The sequence below is a fragment of the Haliotis asinina genome, chromosome 2, assembly GCF_037392515.1.
Source record: "Haliotis asinina isolate JCU_RB_2024 chromosome 2, JCU_Hal_asi_v2, whole genome shotgun sequence".
NCBI classification, from domain to species: Eukaryota; Metazoa; Mollusca; class Gastropoda; order Lepetellida; family Haliotidae; genus Haliotis; species Haliotis asinina.
In genome coordinates, this window is record NC_090281.1 from 55,852,724 (window position 1) to 55,875,357 (window position 22,634).

The 22,634-nt window shown below is 41.4% G+C and overlaps 1 protein-coding gene across 1 annotated transcript in view; it reads right to left on the bottom strand.

Annotated features, from left to right (window-relative positions):
* Positions 1-22,634, bottom strand: part of LOC137272713 (lymphocyte antigen 75-like) — a 62,431-nt gene that overhangs the window by 4,415 nt on the left and 35,382 nt on the right. The window contains exons 33-49 of the mRNA XM_067805097.1: positions 19,443-19,558; positions 17,837-17,985; positions 14,948-15,144; positions 14,106-14,236; positions 13,692-13,753; positions 11,403-11,570; positions 10,971-11,015; positions 8,573-8,751; positions 7,901-7,968; positions 6,809-6,909; positions 5,955-6,212; positions 5,032-5,192; positions 4,699-4,798; positions 4,120-4,367; positions 2,191-2,362; positions 1,088-1,339; positions 210-389 (exon numbers count right to left, since the gene is read on the bottom strand). Of these exons, the coding sequence (XP_067661198.1) occupies positions 210-389; positions 1,088-1,339; positions 2,191-2,362; positions 4,120-4,367; positions 4,699-4,798; positions 5,032-5,192; positions 5,955-6,212; positions 6,809-6,909; positions 7,901-7,968; positions 8,573-8,751; positions 10,971-11,015; positions 11,403-11,570; positions 13,692-13,753; positions 14,106-14,236; positions 14,948-15,144; positions 17,837-17,985; positions 19,443-19,558 (2,587 nt within the window). The remainder of the gene's footprint in view (positions 1-209; positions 390-1,087; positions 1,340-2,190; positions 2,363-4,119; positions 4,368-4,698; positions 4,799-5,031; positions 5,193-5,954; positions 6,213-6,808; positions 6,910-7,900; positions 7,969-8,572; positions 8,752-10,970; positions 11,016-11,402; positions 11,571-13,691; positions 13,754-14,105; positions 14,237-14,947; positions 15,145-17,836; positions 17,986-19,442; positions 19,559-22,634) is intronic.

Here is a 22,634-nt window from a genome sequence, read left to right on the forward strand (position 1 = left end):
GTTGATGGGTCTAGATTTCCGAGGCTCTCTTAGCGCTAAGACAGTCATAAGTGCCATACATTAACATTACCTTACGGCTATCATAGTTCTAGCAGAGCTTTGAAAATTTTAACCCTGAAGACCAATTCTGTTCATGATCTTCAAAGGTCCTGTGGTTCCTGACATACAAAGCATCATTCCCAGTTTCAGGATATTTCCTGCAGTCCTACCTTGTGGCTTCTCACAGATGAATCCCCTCCAGGAGTCACAGCTGACATCATTCCATAAGGCTGTCTGGGCAAACAGTTCCACACAGTGCTCCTGGTTCCCGCCAGGATCTGTACCAGACGGCTCGTTGGGTGCCCAGTTTGTAAACTGTACAGGGCTGTTGTCACGCCAAGTAAAACCATCTGATATCAAAGTAAAATTGTCTACTTACTGACAGTATACTGACATGCCAACATTGAATAATGACCAGATCACAAGATTCAGTGTTCATTCAAGCATTTCTAACAACTGAGCTCATGGTCTTCAGTTCTATGGGTCATTAAAAAAATATTGTCAAATTGCTATAACTTTTCAGCCAACCACTGCTAGTTACTAGGATGAGTTCACTTTTAATCCAGGTAAGGTCAACACAAGACACCATAGATGCACTTGGGTTTTGCTTGAGTTGCCATGTGAAAACAAACTTGTGCTACATTTGAGATTTCTTTAATGGATGCACAGACATGACCCACCCATTCCTGTACAGTGCACCATATTAAACATAGGTAAGGGAATGGCACAAGGGCATGGCCAAGAATGAACACTGAAGATAAAGAACAATTTGGTTTTCTCTTTATTAACAGATATTCGTTTTAGCCCCTCATGAAGTCATGTTTTATATTGTCCCATGTCATCTTCCTTAATCAGCTGACATGCCTTTACATGTGTTTGGGTAATCTGTCTCCACTAGAGCAGGATCTGCTGACCGTTTCCCAACCACCACTATCATCAATATTTGACCATAATTCATGAAACATAATTCATGCGCATAATGTTGTCAGAATTATTCTGTCAGCTTTTAGAGGACATTTTTTATGAAAGTGGAAAGAGTCGCACTTACAGTCGGTCGACTTGTGGAGTCCAATCCATACACTTGTTGAAGTCTGTATTCTGATTTGAGAATACAGATACTGGTTGGTGGTGTTGTCATGGACTGCCACCAGATGTCCTCCATGCTCCTCGCACTGGAACACGGCATCAGGGAAGCTGAGCTGCTTGGAGCCCTGGAACCAGTAGCAGCTGGAACCAAAGGCCTCCCACCCATCTCCAGGACACTGACCATTTGGCGGCGGTGGTGTGAACAATGGACTGGCTGGAAGTAAGACAGAAGATGTTATTGTCAACAACTGGGTTCATAGGAGACATCACTAGGATCAGATCACGGCATATCAACGAAGGCACCTGGTACCTAAGGTTGTTGGGACAAGGTTTGAGTGTTTGGGTATAGGGTGTAAGGATGAGTGCTGCTTGAATCACTTGATAAAGTGTCACAGTATGGGACACATAGAAGTCAGGCAAAAAAACTTAAATGCATTGACTTTTGGACAATGATTTTTTTGTAGAACGAGACTTCCCTCTGGCAATTTTGGGGAACGATATCAACTCAGCAGACTTGAGCAGACTGGAAACAAGGGTTGTGTTTAACATGTGGACTGTATGTCATCACACCAATATGGACTGTTGCTCATAACGACTGAGGCATAAACAACATTCACCACTTTATTGGTTGTGTGTTTGTTGTGATTTGGCAGTGTGTCTTCCTGTGCATATAGCTCAAGACCAGGTCACAAATCAGTTGAAGTAAAGCAATGTTGGACGCAGAGAGTCCTTGGATGGTTGACCGCTCCTGAGAGTTTCTAGCACTTCTGTCCTGCCCGACAATGAAGTACATGTGGTCTCACCTTAGACACGTGAGTTTGTTCAAAATTTGTCTCTGTCAACCAGCAGTAAATTGGGTACCTGGTATGATACAATGGTAGTCTGAACCTTTAGTGCCTGGCAGGCGACTGGTTGTATTCTCCACAGTTAGTGCTCTGTACTTATTGACAAGGGGTAATATGTCAATGCTTTGAACATGCAATTTGCATCTATAAATGTGCAGAATAACTGGACTATCATTATCATTTATTTTCATCATTTTCATCTCAACAGCTGAACATTTACCTGTCGTAATTCTACAAGTGAACCTCAATGTCTTTGAGCAGTTGTCATCTGTCCAAGTTCCAGTTGTTGCGTTGAACGACACACAGCCTTCTTGCAGTCCATGCGAGGGTTCATTCACCCCCCAGTTGGTATACAACACAGGTACAGGGGCAGGCCATACATACTTTCCTGTCTGATCAAGATAAACAATATATCATATGATATCGTGTTATGGGATTTCTATGTTAGAATTGGTCACAAGCAATCTACTGGCAAACAATGATAAGTTGAACTTGAGCAGAGAACGCGTAAACATGAAGCAGCTGGTGCACAGCAATGAGCAAACCTGTTTTGTTTGTGAAAGGCATAGCAGATGTAGGTTAGTGCACGTGCAGTGCATGATGATGAAATTGATTCCACTGTAGCTGCACAGGCCTTACTCATAAGACACCCACACTTCACCCATTGCACAACACTTGATCGCAGACAACCTGCAGCCCCTCATATGGGTCAACTGTCAGGTCGGTGCTCAACTTATTCTTGTTTGCCAGTATGAGTCATAACAAGTGACTTCAAAGATTGCGTCATCATGCTCAGGAAACATCTAGGACTGATACACATAACCAAACAGCAAGATAGGCGTGGGGTGTTTTTATGAAATATACACAAACTAAATAACCTACCCAAATTGATCATTTGAGTTGCTTGCAAACAAATATGTACGAGGAAATTCATGCTAGAAATGGTCACAACCAACCTCACATGTAACACAAGGATTGTGTGGTCAGGCAAAGTACTGATGTATGACTGATGCACAAAAAAACAAAGAGTTCCATGAAAGCTAACAGCGTAGGGGTGTATTTGTTAAATATATGTACTGGTAAACACATATAAGATGATCCACGACCTGACAAATGACCCCAATTTGCATACTTGAGAACGCCCCACAGAATGATCCACTTGAAACAAGAGGGAGACAGGTTGTCTGATAAATATCGAGAAGTTCATTTTCCCTGCATTTCACGCATGAATTGTTACAGCACACTCGATTTGGGAACAGGTACAATCTCAACGAATTGAATCAACGCAATATACTGAGCAAATATGTTTTGGACCACCAATCCATTTCACAAAGCAAATTGCATTTTCCTGGGTTTTTTTTAACAAAATTGTTGAATATCTAAAATGCTTGTCAATGCCCCAACCATCTATTTGTGTTCGTCTTAACTAAAGGTTAGCATGGAATATCAGTATCTTATGCCTGAAATTGCAGTCTTGTCATTCGAAGGAATATGCGGTGTTGATTTCATGTCACGGTTAGCATGTATTGCACATGCATAATCGTCAAGCTACCTGTAGCAGCCAAGTGTACTCGCCCAATTCGTTGTACCGCCTCTCTTGTCACAAATACGTTTAGTGCGCAGGATCATCTAATATGTGTCTAGCAGTAACTGAGTGAGTGAGTTTGGTCTTTGTTTAGTACTCTGCACTCACACAATATTCCAACCATATGGCTGCGGCCTGTAAATAATCAAGTCTAGACCAGGCAATCCAGTGATCAACAGCATGAGCATTGATCTTTACAACTGAGATATAACAACATGTGTCAAGTCAGCGAGCCTAACCACTCAATCCAGTTAGTAGCCTTTTACAACAAACATGGTTTATAGAAGATCAGTTCTTATGAGATCTTCACAGGTCCAAAAATACAAAAACGTGGAAAAACATTCAATAAGCCAATGGCATAACGGAACTGTATTAACCCAATGTAGGTTTTCCAGCCTGCTTCCATGCATGTCTTTACTGTACAATATGTAAAGTCCATTTCTGGTGTCCCCTGTCATGAATTTGCTGGAATATTGCTGAAAGCTCACTCACTAAACACTGTGCAGTACCATAGACTGATCATCCTCAGCCTGCCAGAACTAGATTCTCAGTTGATACCATTACCTGGTTCTGTCTCGCCATCCCAATCCACATGGATGAGGTGGAGCTGTTGTCGGATGCTAGGAGATACATAAAAGCCTGTTCATATGGGCTGTTGATACTGGTGAGATGTCCTCCCTGCTGTGTACAGGATGCCTCACTGTTCCCCCAGGTCATGGGTGTGGTCACTAGTTTGAAGCAGTCCCCACCCAAGGGCTTCCAGCCTTGTTTGCAGGGATTGGGAATTGCCTCAGGGATGGTAATGTATGGCTCTTGAAACAAAAGTGAAGAGTATAATCAAGAAGTGTAGCTCAAAAGCCATGTGTGGTAAAATTGTAGTGACCTTTCATGGGGTTGACCTCAGATGCTGATGCTGGAAGTATCATATTAGAGTAAATGTTTTGAATTTAATAGAACTGTCAGGAACATCTACAGAACTCAAAAGCTCTGAAAGATTCGTAGGAGTTCATTCTTCAAACCACCAATAGTTCTAGATACATGGTATAAATATGAAACATTGTAGAAATATGAAAATAATACATATGAAACCTGAGCCAGATGCCCTCAAACTAATGTCAAATACTATTGAAAAACGAAACTAACTTCTCATTGTCTCACACAAGAAGCCCATTTGGGTCTCACAACTGATGTCATTCCATTGTCCTGCTTGGGTGGTAGTCGAGTACATCTGGGTACAGCTCTCCTGACAACAGAAACAAAGAAATACAACATACTCCCTCAAACGCTCTACAGGAAGAGATTCATTTCACATTGGGTCATCCACGATATCTCAAGGGTGTACATTCCCATGATTCTCCACTATACCCTGGATGTGTCTTGATGCATCCGAGGTATAGTGGAGATTTATCGGAATGTATGCCCTGGAGATATGGAGGATGAAGGTTCGTCTGAGTGGTATATATTCTCCTGTCTAACCTTCATGCCCCCGTTGGGTTCCTTGGCAGCCCAGTTGGTGTACTGCATGGGGTCGTTGTTGAAGGCCCACAACAGACTCTCTGACCCCTCTGCCCCTGGTGTCTTGTACATCCCCAGCCACAGAGGAGTGTCTGTGTCCAGCAGAAGAGTTGTCACAAAAGCTGCACAGTAGAATACGCCATCATTAGTGGTGCTCCGATGATTGAAAATAATAAAAAATTGGTCGAAAAGATGATTAATTATAATTATCGATTGTGAAAAAAACCTGTTTTCGATCAATCAGAATTTTGTTGTTTCAGTATAACACACTTGAAAGAAGTAAACTAACTATCATATTTGAAGAACATTCACAAACAGGTGCTCAACAGTGTAAAGCTATGAGCATTGAAAATCTTTTTATTGTTTAATTACAATTCCACTGTCTTTTTTTGCATGCAGACATTTCATTTCATGACAGTATTATCAATAAATAACATGAATTAGAAAAAAGCTAGAGAAAACCCTTAAAATTGGTGGTTACATTAAAAATGTATATATCTCGATTATAATCAATGAACATTCACGACTCCTTCAATAATCATTGGTTTCCAATTCCAAAGACTGTAGACATATGACAATGAAATATCAGAAAGACACAGTCAAGCATTACTGTGTCAAACTGTCATGATTCAAAATCTTGGTTTCCTTGAATTGAATTTGATATCCCTGCATATTTGTGGCTGGTGGTGTGTGTGTTTGCACGTTCATTTCCAACTCTCTTCACAAGATTTCAATGGTTAACAAATTTTCAGGACAAAATAGGTGCAGGGGTGCACACCCGTCTCCGGGTCTGACTATGGACGTTTTCAATAAGGTATGGATATGAATTTAGGTCTTCCACCTGACCAGGCATTGTTCTGCATCCGTGCACTCTATGAACATACCTTGTTCTCTAGCATTTCGAATGCTTGCAAGGTCATACCCACGACCTTGACCTTTGCACATCTTCCGGGCCTGTGCCCAGTTGAGCTGGTTCCCCTGAGCGGTGTTGACCTTGAAGCACCTGTTGCCGAAGGTGTTGAACCCTGGTGGGCAGAATCCCGGCATGATGGGAGATGGGGTGGTGGTGGTGGTGGATGGGTTCATGTTTAACTTGCACACATAGCCCTGCACCATGGAACAGTGTTCATCATTCCATTTTCCTGGTCAAATAAACATTGCATATGGTTGAATGATGAAACAGTATATCTGTCTAATATTATTCACAGAGAATTCAAACCATCCAGAAAATGAGTAATAGTTATGTTTAAAGATCCGGTTTAATTATTATTATTATTTAATCATTAAAATTGATCAAAATATCTAAAGTAAACAGTCATGTTGTGAGTATCATCATTGTTAGTGGTTAGGATAACACAATCTGACACTTGATTTTACAAGGTCAAACTTCATCATCATCATCATCATCATCATTTGATATAATGGTTATTACATGGGCATAATCATTAGACTATGTCATCATCACCATTGTTTACGAAACACCACAACCAGTGCAGTATATACTGAGTCAATCTGGTATACAGTTTCATCCCCTTAAGTGTAACAGGATCATATAATAATGGGTTTGCCCTGATTATGATTCCAAGTTTTTCACCGTGGTTGTGGGTTTCACCTAGATAGTAAACATGCCCTGCATCAGTATTGGTCAACATCACAGTAACACACTGTAGCATTCCAAAAAATCACTGTTAAAAATCACTTGGATTCACAAAGTATAAATTTATCAACATGAACTCACCATTTGCAACTGTCATGTCCCCACAAGCCTCTGCTCCTCCAAAGTCATTGGGTTCATTGTGGTTCCAGTTTATGAAATTAACATTCGTCCCATCGCTCCATCTGAGAGAGAAGTGGGACTTTACATCATTTACAACAATTATGCTGAAGACACAAGTATATTTCAAGAGGAGTGGAGTAGCTTGGCTTTAAAAGTGTTTGCTTTGATCTCCAATGATTGCACAATATTTGATGCCTATTTCTGCTTCACCAATGTGCATAGGTTTGGATGTTTAACCACATGTAGATAATAATAACTAGATATTCCAGTCTAGTCACTGATGTCATGTGACAATAAATGTATCCCATGTCCTATGATTGCTAACTGAAGTATTGTGACATCACCACATCCTATCTTGTGACAATACTTGTACCCTATGTCCTATCTTGTGACAGTACCTGTATCCCATGTCCTATCTTGTGACATCACCTATATCCCACATCCTATCTTGTGACATCACCTTTATCCCACATCCTATCTTGTGACATCACCTGTATCCCACATCCTATCTAATCTGACATCGCCTGTATCTCATATCCTATCTTGTGACAATACTTGTATCCTGTGTCCTATCTTGTGACATCACCTGTATCTCATATCCTATCTTGTGACATCAAGTGTATCCCACATCCTATCTTGTGACATCACCTGTATCCCACATCCTATCTAATCTGACGTCGCCTGTATCTCATATCCTATCTTGTAACAATACTTGTACCCTATGTCCTATCGTGTGACAGTACCTGTATCCCATGTCCTATCTTGTGACAATACTTGTACCCTATGTCCTATCGTGTGACAGTACCTGTATCCCATGTCCTATCTTGTGACAATACTTGTACCCTATGTCCTATCGTGTGACAGTACCTGTATCCCATGTCCTATCTTGTGACATCACATGTAGCCCATGTCCTATCTTGTGATATCACCTGTATCCCACATCCTATCTTGTGACAATACTTGTACCCTATGTCCTATCTTGTGACAGTACCTGTATCCCATGTCCTATCGTGTGATATCACCTGTATCTCATGTCCTATCTTGTGACAGTACCTGTATCCCATGTCCCAGTCCAGCTCACTGAAGCCAATCCACACATGGACGTCACTCAAATTGGAGATCTATATGACATTCAAACTAAGAAGTTAATTTTGGACAGTCACATCTTAAGATATATGAAATAAACAGAAATACATGTATTAAACAAATATACCAGGTGGGAAGAAAATTTGATTTCTCTCATTGTTTTAGGTAAAGTGTTATAAACTGAGTCAAAAGGCTGACTTAGGGGTACTTTTCTTTAAACTCAATGTGAAGAGGTTTTCTAACTGCACATATTTCATAATGAGTTTTAGGACAAATTCCAACATTTCATCTTGGAATAAATCCTGCTGTCTGTTTTTGTCATTTTGATTTCAAAAGTTGTTCATTCACTAGGTTTAGCCAAATAGTATGTTTGACTGTGATAAGTTCAGAACTTACAAGTAACAGTAGAGAAATAGACAAGTGTTAATCATTAACATGCTTAATAACTACTGACAAACAATATGACTGAGTGATAGAGTGAGGGTTTCCACCACTTTCAGGAACACTCCAGCAGTATCATGGTGGGGACATCAGAAATGCTTCACATGTTGTACCCATGTGGGAATTAAACCCAGGTCTTTGGTGTAATGAGAGAACACTTTAACCACATTATTGTAAACATATAAGATGTATTCTCACCAAATTTTGAATGAACAGCTGTTCATTGATGTTCCCAATAGATGCCAGATCAGCATTAGACTGAGCACACATGGACCTTGCTTCTCGCCACGTCTTCCCATAATCCCCTCCACCGTCCTGAGCCATGTAGCAGTAGCCATTGTATAACAACCAGTTGGGGAGATGTGGACAAGCACCCCCTACAACAGGCAGTAGCCATTACATAACAACCAGTTGGGGAGATGTGGACAAGCACCCCCTACAACAGGCAGTAGCCATTATATAACAACCAGTTGGGGAGATGTGGACAAGCATCCCCTACAACAGGCAGTAGCCATTATATAACAACCAGTTGGGGAGATGTGGACAAGGATCCCCTACAACAGGCAGTAGCCATTATATAACAACCAGTTGGGGAGATGTGGACAAGCACCCCCTACAACAGTGCAGTAGCCATTATATAACAACCAGTTGGGGAGATGTGGACAAGCACCCCCTACAACAGTGCAGTAGCCATTATATAACAACCAGTTGGGGAGATGTGGACAAACACCCCCTACAACAGTGCAGTAGCCATTGTATAACAACCAGTTGGGGAGATGTGGACAAGCATCCCCTACAACAGGCAGTAGCCATTGTATAACAACCAGTTGGGGAGATGTGGACAAGCACCCCCTACAACAGGCAGTAGCCATTCTATAACAACCAGTTGGGGAGATGTGGACAAGCACCCCCCTACAACAGGCAGTAGCCATTGTATAACAACCAGTTGGGGAGATGTGGACAAGCACCCCCTACAACAGGCAGTAGCCATTACATAACAACCAGTTGGGGAGATGTGGACAAGCACCCCCTACAACAGGCAGTAGCCATTATATAACAACCAGTTGGGGAGATGTGGACAAGCATCCCCTACAACAGGCAGTAGCCATTATATAACAACCAGTTGGGGAGATGTGGACAAGGATCCCCTACAACAGGCAGTAGCCATTATATAAGAACCAGTTGGGGAGATGTGGACAAGCACCCCCTACAACAGTGCAGTAGCCATTATATAACAACCAGTTAGGGAGATGTGGACAAGCACCCCCTACAACAGTGCAGTAGCCATTATATAACAACCAGTTGGGGAGATGTGGACAAGCACCCCCTACAACAGTGCAGTAGCCATTGTATAACAACCAGTTGGGGAGATGTGGACAAGCATCCCCTACAACAGGCAGTAGCCATTGTATAACAACCAGTTGGGGAGATGTGGACAAGCACCCCCTACAACAGGCAGTAGCCATTCTATAACAACCAGTTGGGGAGATGTGGACAAGCACCCCCCTACAACAGGCAGTAGCCATTGTATAACAACCAGTTGGGGAGATGTGGACAAGCACCCCCTACAACAGGCAGTAGCCATTCTATAACAACCAGTTGGGGAGATGTGGACAAGCACCCCCTACAACAGGCAGTAGCCATTATATAACAACCAGTTGGGGAGATGTGGACAAGCATCCCCTACAACAGGCAGTAGCCATTCTATAACAACCAGTTGGGGAGATGTGGACAAGCACCTCCTACAACAGTGCAGTAGTCACTGTATAACAACCAGTTGGGGAGATGTGGACAAGCATCCCCTACAACAGGCAGTAGCCATTCTATAACAACCAGTTGGGGAGATGTGGACAAGCACCCCCTACAACAGGCAGTAGCCATTCTATAACAACCAGTTGGGGAGATGTGGACAAGCATCCCCTACAACAGACAGTAGCCATTATATAACAACCAGTTGGGGAGATGTGGACAAGCACCCCCTACAACAGGCAGTAGTCACTGTATAATAACCAGTTGGGGAGATGTGGACAAGCACCCCCTACAACAGTGCAGTTGCTACCTTGTGCTCAAAGCATGACGATCACTGGATATACAAGGACTGGTCTGATCATACATACATTGCTATAAAAATGCAACAAGGCCAAAAGCAAAGAATGCACAATGATGGTGACATATTAACTTGTAGTTATAACAAACTAAAAGGACATCAGTGTTAAGCGTGTTACAACCACTGTAGCACTTCAGCTAAAACATTCAGCATCAGCAGCAATGACAAAAACATTGGGTTTGTTCACAGTACCTTCATAATAATTATAGTTATCTGTATATCTGTATGACACTTGCAGACATTTTGTGAACAGCATCAAAACTGTATTAACTTGAAGGACAAACAAGGTGAACTTTCATGTAATAATCAAATGACGACTAATATTGACTATTAAAAGTCATTGACCAATCAGGCAGATAGACAGGTTTAAGTCATCCTGCAACATCACAATATTAAAGTTGGCACTCAGATGTCATTGTGGAGTCTGGAGAGAGAACCCTTATTTTATTGGTGTTTCAAAGATAAGTAATCTAGAATGTCAGCTGTTACCTGAAGTGGGAACTGGCAAGGTGGTTCTCGGTGCTGGTGTCACACCTGTAAATAGAACAACAGTCAAAATGCACAACTTTGATATCAGTCTCAAGGTGATTTATTATTTCCATAAATGAATCATTAACGTTTCACATATTAAGGCAAACAAACGAAATACGGCAACCATCCACAAAGCTGTCATACCACTTCAACCATCCTAAGCCTGTGTTACAATATGAGAGTTACAATCACATTAGCTCAATGAATTCCTAATGGAACAGAGTATAATTGGATGAACATGCCTCAAAGTTCAGCTTCAGCAGCCATGTTTGTTTAAGTTTTGGAGGATTTTAATTGAACAAACTCAACATGTCCTCACAACAAACATCTATTCATCAGTTGATTATTCCAGCTGCAGCCAGGACATTGGAAACAGATGTATTATCTCACCTTTCCTGATGCCACAGATCCAGTTCCTGAGATGCCAGCAGACTTGAACGTTGAACTTGCCTGTCTGTAGGATCACCTCAACACACTGGGCATTCCCTCCTTGTGTGTCTGGCTCGTTGTCGGCCCATGGTGTCAAGTCAAAGGGGGTCTTGTCACTCCACACATAGCCTAACACAGAAATACATCCAGAAGTCCATCCTTGATATCTCCAGGGTATAGATTCCGATAACTCTCCACTATATGTTGGATGCATCTATGGCTAAGCCAGATAATTTTATTACCACCCTTTGCTGGCTCCACAATCTCACATTAGCCAATTGGCTAAGCTGCAGTTACAACTGAGCTTGCCAGTGCCAACAAAGACAGCAGTTGTAACTGCGAAAGTTTGTACGCACAGCAAATCAGATTTTTGGGAAATCATGCAGACAAATTGACAGGTCTGAAACTTAAAAAATCATGTGCACAAACTCTTTCTACCTCTTTCAGAGTACCTCTGCACCATTTGCACTGCCAAGTTCAATCAGTTAGGTAATTTAAAAGGGAAATTGAGCTGCAACTGGTTTGCTCAACTTCCGTGTGTAGACACCTGATTGGGTACAAGACCAGCCAAGGGAGGTCCTGAATTCATCAGGCAAGGCCATAGATGCATCCAGGGTATTGTGAAGACTTACTGGAATGTTGATCTGGAGATATCGAGGATGCCACATACACATACACATACAAGTCTGATTATTAAAATCAAACATATCTCAAACAAGCCTGTACAACTGCCCATGTGACAGTACCTACATTCTTAGCTATGCTGAAAAAAAAAACACTAAAAAATTATGAAATGTGAAATCAATACAAACAAAAAGGCAAAAGGCTTTAAATGTGCAAAAATGGTATTCACAGCTAAAGGATAAACCTAAGTCTTGAAAAGATCATCATGCTAATTATCAACTTAATTTCTAATAAAACTTGTCCCATGATTTCACACAGTCTGTACCAAGTTGAATAACATGGAGCAAGGACCATGATTAACATGTTTATGACACCACTTTTTCAGCTCATTTTAAGATAATGACCAATAACATCAATGTGTAAAATCTGTTTTCAACAAATTGTTTTTAGAGAATTGTCTGTCCACACTAAGAAACAAACAGACAGGTGGGAAGATTGAAGGACAGACAGACTACATTCTTATATCTTGGGGTTTTGTTTGTACCAGACTTCAAAATCTGCTTTAACTTGGGAAGCAACTTACAAACAACTAACTATAACCAACTAACTTGGGAAGCAACTTACAAACAACTAACTATAACCAACTAACTTGGGAAGCAACTTATAAACAACTAATTATAACCAACTAACTTGGGAAGCAACTTACAAACAACTAATTATAACCAACTAACTTGGGAAGCAACTTACAAACAACTAATTATAACCAACAACTAAGTTCAATTACAGATGTAAATTTAACCTCAAACTAGACTAATGCATAGTTTCTGAATATATATAATTTTGGCTGAAACAAACAAACCCATTTAAATAAAAAAGGAGCCACAGGGAGACCATAGATTCAGAACCTGAGGAAATCTCGACTTGCTGCAGATAGTGCTGTAGACTGTACACTGCAGAGAAGGCAAGACAGTAGGAAAAATAATGTGGTTCAAGGACTGTGAGATAAACTACCCTCAAGCCTGCAGACCTGTAAACCATCCTCACTCTCATAAAGAGTAAAACTTTTATCTGACATCATAATTTTAGGTTCTGTCCAAATAAGGTTGGAAATCAGGTTTGCAATTCACCGAGTTTCATGGGCAGTAACGTTTAAAGAATGAAGCTGAGAGACTGGACACTTACCAAACTGCCTTAACATACTCTGTCTAGAAGGAGAAGGTTCAGCCTGCTGACTAAACTGAGAGATTGGACAATTACCTACTGCCCCAACCTACCCTGTCTAGAAGGAGAAGGTTCAGCCTGCTGACTAAACTGAGAGATTGGACAATTACCTACTGCCCCAACCTACCCTGTCTAGAAGGAGAAGGTTCAGCCTGCTGACTAAACTGAGAGATTGGACAATTACCTACTGTCTCAACCTACCCTGTCTAGAAGGAGAAGGTTCAGCCTGCTGACTAAACTGAGAGATTGGACAATTACCTACTGTCTCAACCTACCCTGTCTAGAAGGAGAAGGTTCAGCCTGCTGACTGAACTGAGAGACTGAACCATCAAATATTAACACAGCCTTTTCCCCACCTGTACCTGAGTGGACAATGTTATGTCTTCTACCCTGAGAATGACTTACCTTCATTGGCTCCCCCCGCGTTCATCACACTCAGACCAATCCAGAAGTGATCAGTCTCACCACTGAAACATGATCATAGGACATCAGATTCTTTGCAATGTCTATTTCATAAAATTACTGGCATGTCATTTGAGAGAGTCTCTCTGTCTTATCACCTCCTAAACCTCAGACTGAATGCTGCATGTGCGTGTTGATTCCAAAATGAAAATGTTATTCATATTTCCTTACACTTAAATCATATACTGCCTATAGTCATAATGCATATAACTGTGTTACACAGAACACCACCAAATACCAATAATGAAAATAAGAACATTATAGAGTTTACAGGTTTAACAATATTTCGCTCATTTAATTATATACAGGTCAGCTGTGTTATATGATGTCAACTGATAAAGACAGGTAGATACTCACATCAGATAGTTCCTCCAGATGTAGTCCAGGGTGGAGGCGTTATGGAAGCTAGCGAGGTGGGCGTTCTGTCGTTTGCAGTCCTGCTGGGAGTCTGCCCACGACAGCTGGAGGTTGATAGGGTTGTTGTTTATCTGACAAAACAGAGAGTGAGAGAGTGAATCAGTCTTTTAGTGGATGAGTGTTTGATGTATGGCCACTGAAAGTAGCACCTACTTGTCCTTTTACATTTGCATATGTGTCTGAAATGACCAACAGGCACCATTTTTCTGTTGTGTCTTCTGAGCATCCATCCATTGATCATCCCTCTATCCATGCCTTACAACCATCCATCCATAAATCCATCCATCCATCATCCATCCATCCATCCATCAACAAGCTCATGTGGCCATATCCACAGGTAATCTGTTTTTGGAATGCTTGTATGCTTTCAGTAGTTGTTGCCAGCTTTAAGGCGTGCACTGATGTTGCTATAAAAAATTGTCAACAAATCTTGATTCCCGTGTTCAGCTGTGAACATACACAGTTTCGGTTGCCTGTGTGCTCTCAGTACCATGGTGGGCAACAACAAGCAACATTTTTTTAACCCAGTGGTGTGACCATTGGCTCAAACAAGCAGTATGCTAATCTTCAGGCAGATGCTCAGAACACTAAAAAAAACAGGTAAAGTGAAAAACGCAGCACACAAATATAGAACAGCAACTTATAAAGGTTCAGGAAATAAATGTATTGTAAAACATTTGTGTCAAAGAGAAGGTGAAGGACGCAGCAGGTTGATGCAGATCTTCATGTAGTGACTGTTGTGAATAACCTACTAAGAGTAAGCAATGCAGTCTGTCACTCACTTGATAGCAGTAGATTCCTCCATCCACCCATCCAGCAGCGCAGGGTACCTTGGGCGGAGTAGTGGGAAGGGTAGCCGGGGTTGTGTACCCCACTCTTATACGCTCACATATGGCGGCGAGGGTGGAGTTGCAGAATGTGTTGTACCACAGACCAGCATTCACTCCACTGCCCAAAGCAACACAATGACCATTCTCATCTGGACAAAACAAATACACCAGATAACAAGTGGGTTACAAAATACAGATCTTATAGTCCCTATTGCCTTTTATGGGTACCAGACCGTCACACTGCTTTCTGTACATTGGGTACGAGAACACTATATTACTTCCTGTGAGTACTAGTACATCATATTGCTTCCTTTGAGTACAAGTACATCATATTGCTTCCTATGAGGACTAGTACATCATATTGCTTCCTATGAGTACTAGTACATCATATTGCTTCCAATGAGTACTAGTACATCATATTGCTTCCTATGAGTACAAGTACATCATATTGCTTCCTATGAGTACAAGTACATCGCATTGCTTCCTATGAGTACAAGTACATTGAGTACAAGTACATTGTATTGCTTCCTATGAGTACAAGTACATCGTATTGCTTCCTATGAGTACAAGTACATTGTATTGCTTTTTATGAGTACTAGTACATCATATTGCTTCCGTGTACAAGTACATCGTATTGCTTCCTATGAGTACAAGTACATTGTATTGCTTCCTATGAGTATAAGTACATCGCATTGCTTCCTATGAGTACAAGTACATCATATTGCTTCCTATGAGTACAAGTACATCATATTGCTTCCTATGAGTACAAGTACATCGCATTGCTTCCTATGAGTACAAGTACATTGTATTGCTTCCTATGTGCACAAGTACATCATATTGCTTCCTATGAGGACTAGTACATCATATTGCTTCCTATGAGTACTAGTACATCATATTGCTTCCTATGAGTACAAGTACATCATATTGCTTCCTATGAGTACAAGTACATCGCATTGCTTCCTATGAGTACAAGTACATCGTATTGCTTCCTATGAGTACTAGTACATTGTATTGCTTCCTATGAGTACAAGTACATTGTATTGCTTCCTATGAGTACTAGTACATCATATTGCTTCCAACATGTACAAGTACATCGTATTGCTTCCTATGAGTACAAGTACATCGTATTGCTTCCTATGAGTACAAGTACATCACAATGCTTCCTATGAGTACAAGTACATCACATTGCTTCCTATGAGTACTAGTACATCGTATTGCTTCCTATGAGTACTAGTACATTGTATTGCTTCCTATGAGTACAAGTACATCGTATTGCTTCCTATGAGTACTAGTACATTGTATTGCTTCCTATGAGTACAAGTACATTGTATTGCTTCCTATGAGTACTAGTACATCATATTGCTTCCAACATGTACAAGTACATCGTATTGCTTCCTATGAGTACAAGTACATCGTATTGCTTCCTATGAGTACAAGTACATCACAATGCTTCCTATGAGGACTAGTACATCGCATTGCTTCCTATGAGTACTAGTACATCGTATTGCTTCCCATGAGTACTAGTACATCATATTGCTTCCTATGAGTACAAGTACATCGTATTGCTTTTTATGAGTACTAGTACATCATATTGCTTCCAACATGTACAAGTACATCGCATTGCTTCCTATGAGTACAAGTACATTGTATTGCTTCCTATGAGTACAAGTACATCATATTGCTTCCTATGAGTACAAGTACATCGCATTGCTTCCTATGAGTACAAGTACATCGTATTGCTTCCTATGAGTACTAGTACATCATATTGCTTCCAACATGTACAAGTACATCGCATTGCTTCCTATGAGTACCAGTACATTGTATTGCTTCCTATGAGTACAAGAACATCGTATTGCTTTTTATGAGTACTAGTACATCATATTGCTTCCTATGAGTACAAGTACATCGTATTGCTTCCTATGAGTACAAGTACATCATATTGCTTCCTATGAGTACAAGTACATCGTATTGCTTCCTATGAGTACAAGAACATCGTATTGCTTTTTATGAGTACTAGTACATCATATTGCTTCCTATGAGTACTAGTACATCATATTGCTTCCTATGAGTACAAGTACATCGTATTGCTTCCTATGAGTACAAGTACATCATATTGCTTCCTATGAGTACAAGTACATCGTATTGCTTCCTATGAGTACAAGAACATCGTATTGCTTTTTATGAGTACTAGTACATCATATTGCTTCCTATGAGTACAAGTACATCGTATTGCTTCCTATGAGTACAAGAAATTGCTTACGTATTGAATACGTGTTTACACCTAGTTGCGGGTACAGCAACGGGCAGTTAACTTGGACAAAGTACTGTGACTATGGGTCCCAGTCCACCCAGCAGTGAATTGGGTAAGTCGTTAGGATGAGAGAGCCACAAAAAATTCGGTGCGCCTAGTGGCAGCAAGAGTTGTATACTCCCTAGCTGAGATTGATGATACGATGTGACGCTGAGACGGACATACAATAATCGAGGGAAACAAATACCAGCGCCTTGAGCAAGCAACAGTTGCATGGATATGTGAGCTATATAAATATCCAATAACAATAATACACTACCGAGGACCTACACTGTACCAACTTTTGAACTACTGACCAACTACTGAGGATTGCTTAGGTAAGGGCACCTAGGACCAGCTGTGGAACTACTGACTAACTACTGACTAACTACTGACTAACTACTGAGGACCTGCTCAGGACAAATTGTGAAGTTGCTTAAGTATTACTAAGGAAGTACTGAGGATTAAGTGAGAAGCTACTGAAGAACTACCAATGAACCAGTGAGAACCTACTGTGGACCTACTGACGACCACATTAGGAGTTACCTCACCTGGTTTGTTCTGCGCCCAGTTGGTTATAGACACATGCGTTACCCCATCACTGTACTTGTACTCTCCTGTCTTCCCACTGTTGCGAATGTCCGTCCACACCATGTACTTCCTCAGTCCCAGAGAACTGGCCACGTATGCTTGCTCATACCTTTAAATAAAGTGTAACACACATTCTTCAATACATGTGACAGAGACAGAACTTGTTTTTGAGACACTACCCACCCCCACTTTCAGATGGTGTAATCAAAAGGACATAACTTATTCTAATGTTTTCACTTATTCAAGCATGAAGCGAAGGGTTCAAACAAAATACTGAATGGTCACACAAGATTAGCTCTCATTAAACAGTGCCAAGTTGAATGTCTGGACAAAATGTTTTAGAAAGATTAAAATGGGGGTGTCCTTTAAACACGCAATCCAACTCTTTGAATGGTGATTATGACGTGAAGTCATCCACACTATACTGAACATATTTTATATCACATTTTCTGAGTGCATGCCATCATCCAAGAGGTACCAAATGTCAGACTGTTTTTCACTTTCTGCTATGTTTAAAAAAATATTACACCCCAGTTGTTGTGATGACAAAGATCTTGTTAACCACATAAACCACATATGTGAAATTCTGGATATGTCTTTTCTAATGATTCCTTCAAAATCAAATGGAAAACATTGGACATCAATAATACAGTGAGGCCGACCACTTTCGGGACATCCCTTGTATAATCTGATGTCAAATACCTCTACAATGGCATAGACTCTGATGCTTACAAGGAGTTGGAAATATTTTTTGACAAGTCTCATTAGATAAGGACAAACTTTATGGATGTACAACTTCTTTATTCAGGTGAAGCGGTGTTTCAGTACAGATACTTGTCAAGCAAGTATGAAACTGTGTATCAAAACGTTGCTTCATCTGAATAAAGAAGTTTGTACATCCATAAAGTCTGGGCTGATCTGATTCTCCAGCTTCTAAACATGCCACTCAAATAAGATAAGTTTCATCATGACCTTGAGGTTTTATACATCATACAAAATCAACTTTTAATTTTGATACAAGTATAACTAATACATGTCATTAGTGTAATTAAAGGTGACCCATGGAAGGGTCCTTGCATGGGTGACTGTGTTTGGCAGCTTTATTCCTAGCTGCAAGTTTATAGGACATCAATCCTTCCCCACAACAAAGCACATTTAGCCTCTGACAAGTGAGTTTGTTAAAAAATGCCTCTGTTCACCCAGCAGAAGGTGGGTACCTGGTGGGACAAGTCATGTGACTAATAACCTTCTAGCACATCACAGACAGCTTGGGTTATCCAGGGTAATAATGTGTTAGCTCCTTGAGCATGCATGAGTGTGTGAAAAGGGCGTGGTATAAATGATCATTATCATTACTATCATTATATTGTTCCATCTTCCCAGGGATATCTCCCATATAAGTGCATTTTGGATGGATGATAAACACCATTGCAGACCTTTCATGAACGTGGACATAGATCAAAATTAATAACTATTGTGATTCTCCTTGTCTTCTTTTAAAACCAATTAATTTCATTCCTCTGTCCAGTAATGATATTGATAAACATTGAGACTGTGATAGGTCACCTGTCATCAATCCGCACCAAGGATGCTCCAAAAGCTTCACAAGCACGTGCTGCAGCCTCCCATGTTCTTGTCTCCCTCACATACATGTAGCAGGACCACCGATATCCATCCCAGCCCTGAACATGGATGTCATATCACAGATTGAGCAGAGAGGCTATGTCTCTACATTCTGTCATTGGTTGCTGCTTAGTAAACATTGGGTCAAGGCAGAGTTGAGCAATATCTCAGTTATATCATGGTACTAACTTCAGCTGGTATAAAGAACCCCTGGAGTCTATAATAAAGCATACTGGTGAAATACATAAACTTGGAAATATTACTGACAAGCCAAGAAATATAACCAGGCCAATCTGGGAGGTGATGAAATGTTTCTGCCCACCCTAAATGATACAGTTATGTACAGCAAATAACAGTTACTTACGCTAAATAAAAAATGTGAAATGTTTCTCAGACATCAGTGAATCACTGTCATTTGAGAATGTAACATTTTCTTATTGCCATTTAAATAAAATAATTCTGACATGGCCACGTCCCGATTGTACATTTGTCCACTATATAAATGAGTGTCTGCAAGAACGAGAGTGATTGAATCTTCAACTCATTAAGACATGCTAAAGTACCAAAGCTGTATTTCAGAGAGAAAAAAAGAAAAATGTGTTCCTCCCTCATCAATTGTCCACTTTGGAAAAAATGTGCCCTCGCCACTTTGGAAAAAATGTGCCCCAGACATTTAATTTTTTCCTGCTGCCTTAGATGATGTATCAATGACAAGCTGAGGGTGGTGACACTGGCAATGGTGAAATGAGGAGGAGGAGGATGTTGGTGGTTGTCTCACTGTTGATTGTGGTGACAAAGGTGGTTGTCACACTGTTGCTGTGGTTAGGAGGATGGTGGTGATGCTGTTGCTGTAATTGGGAGGATGGTGGTCATGCCATTACTGTGACAAGGACCACAGTTGTCACGCTGTTGTTGTTATGCTGTTGCTGTACTTAGGAAGATGGTGGTGACACTATTGCTGTGGTTGGATCCGTGGTTGTCACACTGTTGCTGTGGTTAGGAGGATGGTGGTGATGCTGTTGCTGTAATTGGGAGGATGGTGGTCATGCTATTACTGTGGCAAGGACCACAGTTGTCATGCTGTTGTTGTTATGCTGTTGCTGTACTTAGGAAGATGGTGGTGACACTGTTGCTGCGTTAGGATGCTTGTTGTCATGCTGTTGCTGTGGTTTAAAGGATGGTGGTGACACTATTGCTGTGGCTGGATCCATGGTTGTCACACTGTTGCTGTGGTTGGAAGGATGGTGGTAATGCTGTTACTGTGGTTGGGAGGATGGTGGTGACACTATTGCTGTGGTTGGATCCATGGTTGTCACGCTGTTGCTGTGGTTAAAAGGATAGTGGTAGTGCTGTTACTGTGGTTGGGAGGATGGTGGTGACACTATTGCTGTGGTTGGATCCATGGTTGTCACGCTGTTGCTGTGGTTAAAAGGATAGTGGTAGTGCTGTTACTGTGGTTGGGAGGATGGTGGTGACACTATTGCTGTGGTTGGATCCATGGTTGTCACACTGTTGCTGTGGTTTAAAGGATAGTGGTAGTGCTGTTACTGTGGTTGGGAGGATGGTGGTGACACTATTGCTGTGGTTGGATCCATGGTTGTCACACTGTTGCTGTGGTTTAAAGGATAGTGGTAGTGCTGTTACTGTGGTTGGGAGGATGGTGGTGACACTATTGCTGTGGCTGGTTCCATGGTTGTGACACTGTTGCTGTGGTTGGAAGGATGGTGGTAATGCTGTTACTGTGGTTGGGAGGATGGTGGTGACACTATTGCTGTGGTTGGATCCATGGTTGTCATGCTGTTGCTGTGGTTTAAAGGATGGTGGTAATGCTGTTACTGTGGTTAGGAGGATGGTGGTGACACTATTGCTGTGGTTGGATCCATGGTTGTCACGCTGTTGCTGTGGTTTAAAGGATGGTGGTAATGCTGTTACTGTGGTTAGGAGGATGGTGGTGACACTATTGCTGTGGTTGGATCCATGGTTGTCACGCTGTTGCTGTGGTTAGAAGGATGGTGGTAATGCTGTTACTGTGGTTAGGAGGATGGTGGTGACACTATTGCTGTGGTTGGATCCATGGTTGTCACACTGTTGCTGTGGTTTAAAGGATGGTGGTAATGCTGTTACTTTGGTTGGGAGGATGGTGGTGACACTATTGCTGTGGCTGGTTCCATGGTTGTCACACTGTTGCTGTGGTTTAAAGGATGGTGGTAATGCTGTTACTGTGGTTAGGAGGATGGTGGTGACACTATTGCTGTGGCTGGTTCCATGGTTGTCACACTGTTGCTGTGGTTTAAAGGATGGTGGTTATGCTGTTACTGTGGTTAGGAGGATGGTGGTGACACTATTGCTGTGGCTGGTTCCATGGTTGTCACACTGTTGCTGTGGTTTAAAGGATGGTGGTAATGCTGTTACTTTGGTTGGGAGGATGGTGGTGACACTATTGCTGTGGCTGGTTCCATGGTTGTCACACTGTTGCTGTGGTTTAAAGGATGGTGGTAATGCTGTTACTGTGGTTGGGAGGATGGTGGTGACACTATTGCTGTGGCTGGTTCCATGGTTGCCACACTGTTGCTGTGGTTTAAAGGATGGTGGTAATGCTGTTACTTTGGTTGGGAGGATGGTGGTGACACTATTGCTGTGGTAGGATCCATGGTTGTCACGCTGTTGCTGTGGTTAGAAGGATGGTGGTAATGCTGTTACTTTGGTCGGGAGGATGGTGGTAATGCTGTTGCTGTGGTTAGGAGGATGGTGGTGGTCACAATGGACAGGAAGGTGGTAATTTAGCAGGACTCTGTGATGGAGTGGGGTAGCCATGGTCGTGGATGATCAGTAATGGTGCCAACTGAGGGGTTTCCCATACTGACGAGACTTCAGGCAGCAATATCAGCACCAGCCATAAACTAGCAGTTGACCGAGTCCATGGTTGAAGGAATAAGAATATACAGTATCACAATGTCTTCAGCAGAAGGTCATATGCCATACATATACATTATGAGTTGTCTGACGTGTATGATCTTGACATCAGAAAAGACATGAGAATATAAGTGCTTAAGACAAACACACATACATGTGAGTCTCTCCCTCAAAGTTGTTACTAACACACCCAAGGACAGTCAACAGTATTCCCTTTTGGTT